The 5,455-nt window shown below is 35.9% G+C and overlaps 1 protein-coding gene across 1 annotated transcript; it reads right to left on the bottom strand.

The window, feature by feature from the left end:
- Positions 1-1,499: 1,499 nt before the first annotated feature.
- LOC111489931 (berberine bridge enzyme-like 15) lies at positions 1,500-3,886 on the bottom strand. The gene is made up of 2 exons (XM_023138334.1): positions 3,532-3,886; positions 1,500-2,821 (listed from the first exon to the last, which is right to left on the bottom strand). The coding sequence occupies exons 1-2, from the start codon at positions 3,884-3,886 to the stop codon at positions 1,500-1,502; spliced, it is 1,677 nt and encodes a 558-aa protein (XP_022994102.1).
- Between the last annotated feature and the right edge of the window lie 1,569 nt (positions 3,887-5,455).

Here is a 5,455-nt window from a genome sequence, read left to right as displayed (position 1 = left end):
CTAACCATAAAGGTATTGGCTGTCTTTGGGTGTACAAGATCAAATACAACTATGATGGTTCTGTTGAACGTTATAAAGCTTGGCTGGTAGCAAAGGGATACACCTAGGTTGAAGGTGTTGCTTACTCACTATTGATGCAGCTTGAAAATGGTTCACTCATCAATTGGATGTTCAAAATGTCTTTCTCCATTGCAATCTAGATGAAGAAGTCTATATGTCTTTACCACCAGGTCTTTGTCGACAGGGGAGAATACAATATGTCGGCTACACAAGTCTCTTTATGGGTTAAAACAAACTTCTCACAATTGGTTCTCCAAATTCTCTACCACTATGCAAAAATGTAGGCTACACTCAATCAATAGTTCATTACTCTTTGTTTACTAAGAATAGAGGTACTTTTTTCCGTTCTTATCTATGTTGATGATATTTTGTTAACAGACAATGATCTCAAAAAAATTCAACATCTCAAGACTTGTTTACTTGAAAAATTCCCTATCAAAAACTTGGAGAATTTGAAATATTTCATAGGCATTGAATTTTTCCGATCTAGAAAAGAAATTTTTGTGTTAAAGGAAGTATGTTTAGACATTCTTCAAGCATAGGTCTTACCGGAGCACATCCAGAAAAATTTCCTATGGAGCAAAATTTGAAACTTTCTTCAACAGAAGGAGAGAAGTTGAATAATCAAATCAAATACAGACGGTTAATTGACAGATTAATATATTTAAGTGTTACCGGGCTTGACATTGTGTATTCAGTACATATGCTTAGTCAATTTATGCATGAACCAAGAAAATCACATTGGGAGGCAGATCTTCAAGTTCTACGATACATCAAAGGTACTCTTGGTCAATGACTTCTACTACCATCTAAAAACAACTTGAGATTACAAGCATATTACGATTCTGAGTGGGGTGGTTGTCGAACTACCAGATGATCTATTTCTGGGCTCTGCATCTTCCTATGAAATTCAATTATTTCTTGGAACTCTAAAAAGCAAACCAATATGTCCAGATCATCAACAGAAGTCGAGTATCGAACTATGACAAATACTTGTTTAGAGTTAACTTGGCTGAGATACATTCCTCAAGACTTGAAAGTTTCGTTGTCCAAATCAACATTATTGTATTGTGATAATCAAGCAACATTGCATATAGCAACCAATCGAATTTGTCACGAACGTACAAAGCACATTGAAATAGATTGTCATATAGTTCAGAAAAAGTTACAAGCTGAAATCATCAAACCATGTCATGTTTCGACTAAAATGCAATGGGCAGATTTTTCACTAAATCTTTGGGAAGACAACAATTTTATTCTCACAAATACCTTAGAGAGATTATTTTTTTTGAAATTTTATTTAAGATACAGAATTTTCTTTTTATTTTTTAGTTGGTTATTAGTATATTTTCATTCGTAACACTTAAACTATACAAGTAACAAACCAAGAAGCTTACAAATCCCACACTTTTAATTATTACTGCTACAAAGTCAAATTTTCATCTTTCTTGAACATTTTCAGAGTTTAAATCTGAGTAAACCTCACAAATTCTTGCCTCATCTTCACAATTATACAAAAGAGGAATGCTTTGTTCATTCCAAAAGAAGTTCAAAGGATCAAATTTGGTCTTCACCTTCACCAATCTCTCAAAATTACCTTTGAAATACTTCAATCCCCACACTTTTGCCTCCTCATAGCTCGTATTTCTACCATAGTTTCTTCCCAAATCAAGATCTCTATAATTCAAATAAGTACCTCTTGGAGCCATTGAAACATAGGGCTCCATATAAGAATAAACCTCCCTTATCCATCTTAAATGCCTCTCATTTTCATTACTATCATCCCATGTTGCCAAATATTGGACTCCAAAAATGCTCCCTTTTCTATGTGGAAAAGGGGTTTCTAGTTCAGAAATTTGGCTCATTTTTCCCCCATAAGGTGTGAAAATCAACTCAGAATTTTCATTCTCTAGAAGCTTAGCCCAAAGCCCTTCTAACCCACTTTGTGAAATTGGTGAAGTAACATAATCAGATTTTGCTATGAAAGAAGATCTTGTTGAAGGTAATCTTTGCATCAAAATTTCAAGTGGGGATTTTGTGGAGAAATCAGCAAAGAAGAGAATTGATTGAATCCAATTCATTTCAGTGCATTGATATCTCTTTAATCCAAGCTCTGGAAAATGGGTATCCATTAATGGGATGAGGCTATCAATTGAACCAAGAAACAAGGATGTGAATGAAAGGCTGAGTGTTTTTGATGTTGTTTTGGTCATTTTTTGGTCTATAACTTTTGTGGTGACATGAAGGAAGAGATCTTGATCAAGTTTGTGAGCAATTTGTTGCCACTTTTGGAAAAGGTGAGTAGCTCCTTGGTTTAGGGTTCTTTGAACATTGAAAGTTGTAACGATTGAAGGAAGAGAAACTAGTTTGAGTTTCCATGATAAAATGACTCCAAAGCTTGCTCCTCCACCTCCTCTAATGGCCCAAAAGAGATCTTCTCCCATGGTGTTTCTATCCATAATTCTTCCATTGAAGTCCACAATTTTAGCATCAATTACATTATCAGCTGCAAGACCATATTTTCTGAAAAGGGTTCCAAAGCCTCCTCCACTTATATGCCCTCCTACCCCCACAGTTGGGCAGCTCCCTGCTGGAAAGCCATGGATGGGGCTTTTCTTTGCGATTCTATAGTATAACTCGCCGATTGTGGCGCCGGTCTCCACTAACGCAGTTTCAGTTTTGATGTTGATATCGATTGAGCGAAGGTTGATGAGATCGATTACAATGAATGGAGCTTGTGATGATGATAGATATGAGAGACCTGTTTAAGAAAGTATAAATATTAGGTGTGAGATCCCACATCAGATCAGTTGGAGAGAAGAATGAAACATTCCTTATAAGGGTATGGAAACCTCACCCTCTCTATATTAAAAACCTTGAGGGGGGAGCGGGGAAGCTTGAAAGAAAAAGTCCAAAGAGGACAGTATCTGTTAGCGGTGGGCTTGGGTTGTTACAAATGGTATCAGAGCTAGACACCGAGCAGTGTGCCAGCGATGACGCTGAGCCCCTAAGGGGGTGGATTGTGAGATCCCACATCGGTTGGAGAGAAGAATGAAACATTCTTTACAAAGGTGTGAAGACCTCTCACTAGCAGACACGTTTTAAAACCCTTGATAAGAAGCTTGAAAAGGGAAAGCCAAAAAAGAACAATATCGGCTAAGATTGAACTGGTGAGGGAAAGCCCAAAAAGAACAATATTTGTGAGGAGTGAACTAGAAAAGAGAAAGCCCAAAAAGAACAATATCTAATAGGAGTGAACTGGAGACGGAAAGTCCAATTTCTATTTCTGCTAGGAGTGAACTTAGGCGGTTACATTAAACTTTCAGGTTCACTCCTAATTTAATATGGTACCGAAGTAAATATCGATAAAAATCACATTTTACCACTATTTATATAAAAAAAAAAAACTAAACCCTACAAGTATTAAACACGTATAAATATACGGTAACCTATCAACTTAAGCTTCTATACCTTCGTAGTCATGCCCTCCACTTAGAACTCGAACTTGCAAGTCGTTCTCCTTAGCACAAACAATGGCAGCTTGAACATGGGATTCATGAAAAGGGGTCACCAAGAAAAGAGGTTTAGGAGAAGAAGTGGAGAGAAATCTAAGGTTTCTAATGGAATGCTTTAGCAAAGAGGAGAAAGAAGCACTTTCATTTGAGAAAACCACTTCCGAAACAGGTAATGAATGCTTTGAATAAGTTGTAGAATTAAAGCATTCAAGAAAGTTTTCTTGATCAAAATCAGAAGAAGAGGAAGAACATATCCAGATCAAAGGAACCCAGAAGAAAAGAAGTAGCTGAATTCTTCTCCAGTGAACCATGTTCGTGTCGTTTGTCGACTAATTTGATAGTTCAAAATTTTATAGTGTCTTTTTTAACATGAAAAAGATTCTATGATTGATGTTTTTTTCGAAAATAATAAGGATAAGGGGACCAAAGCTTCAGACATTTACTAGCTTCGTGTTTGGCCTGCAACATATATTTATACATACATCTAGCTGATTGGCCAGCATATATATATATGTATTATGCATACAAACATAAACAAGCATGTTGTTTGGCCTGCAATAAACTATGATCTAATATAATGTTTATTTAAATAGTGTGCTGATTAAGAAGGGTTTTGAGGATATTCATGTTTTGGTTTCATGTGTTTGCCTTTTATTCTCTAACCCTATTTTTAATAGACATTTGTTTGAAAAATCACTAAAAGAAATATACAAATTGATGGGACTTTTTAGAGAAAAAAACAACACTAAAATTAATTGGATTTTCTTTTGAAAACTTTAAAATTTAAATTATTTTGTTTTGATTGATGATATGTACTAATAGAGTTTTAATTTCCTAAAGGATAGGTCGAAACTTAAAATTAGGTCCTCAGCACTAGTTTAATGACTCTAATTTTTTTAATTTAATTAGTGATGTAGTGATGGTTTATAATCATATATGGAGAAGTTCATAATAAATACTTCTTAAATATAAAAATTCAATAATTTAAAATGAGACAAAAAAGAGTCCAACCACACCAAAATTAAATGTTATAAAGAGATGTAGTTTCAAACATTACGAACGGAAAATACAAATATAAAAAAAAATATAAACTATTCCAAAATGTAAAAAATGGATTGACGCTCCATAACGATCCTCTCTGTGACTGCACAACTTTCGAACACTCTTCTCCTTCGAGTGGTAGCCTGCGAACGCCTTAAATGGAAAGGGAGAAAGGGGTGAGTATAAAAGCTATACTCACAAAGCCACTTACTTGTAGGCTCTCATCGTGTTCTAGACGTAACAGATTCCAACGGGTTTTTCTTTGGCTTTAGGATGTCTGATTCTAGTCTTATCCCCTTGGGGCTATTCTGGTCTCAGTCCTTTCATTTTAAACCCTGAGAGTTCCTTATGTCGAGTTGTAAATGATTGGTGACCCTTTGCAAGGCGCTACCTCATGCATATTTCTTATGAGACTATATGGTGTCTTAGCCGGGAGTGAGCTGGCACCTCCTTAGTCCATAAAGCCACCCACGTTGGGGGAGGGGGGCGACCCCTCACTTATTCATCCAGCTAATGGGCTGTACGACGTTGTTTCACGTTTTTCATGTGGAAATGGCTAAGCCTCAGTTGGATTTAATCAGAAACCCCTGGGCTACACGAAGTTGTTGACACCATTCACACAATACACAAATTAAGGGGCAACTCTTAAGGTGGCTTGTAAGCTGTGGTGGTCTTTTAGGCTCACACAATATTTATCTAGAATCATCATACATAATTCATACATATAGTCACACATGCTCAACGGGGTGATAACATCTATCAAGCAACTAGAATGCTGATCACATATTTGTTGAGATATGATTCAAAGATTCAAAAATATATGATTCAGAATAGTTAAG

Source organism: Cucurbita maxima, unplaced genomic scaffold, assembly GCF_002738345.1.
Source record: "Cucurbita maxima cultivar Rimu unplaced genomic scaffold, Cmax_1.0 Cma_Scf00015, whole genome shotgun sequence".
Classification (NCBI taxonomy): Eukaryota; Viridiplantae; Streptophyta; class Magnoliopsida; order Cucurbitales; family Cucurbitaceae; genus Cucurbita; species Cucurbita maxima.
This window is presented reverse-complemented; position numbering and strand designations above follow the sequence as displayed.

Excerpts from the sequence above, each read along its gene's own strand:
- LOC111489931 (XM_023138334.1), bottom strand. The coding sequence starts at position 3,886 with ATGGTTCACTGGAGAAGAATTCAGCTACTTCTTTTCTTCTGGGTTCCT. Across the intron at positions 2,822-3,531 it reads TGGAGGGCATGACTACGAAG|GTCTCTCATATCTATCATCA; the intron begins GTATAGAAGCTT and ends TTTCTTAAACAG.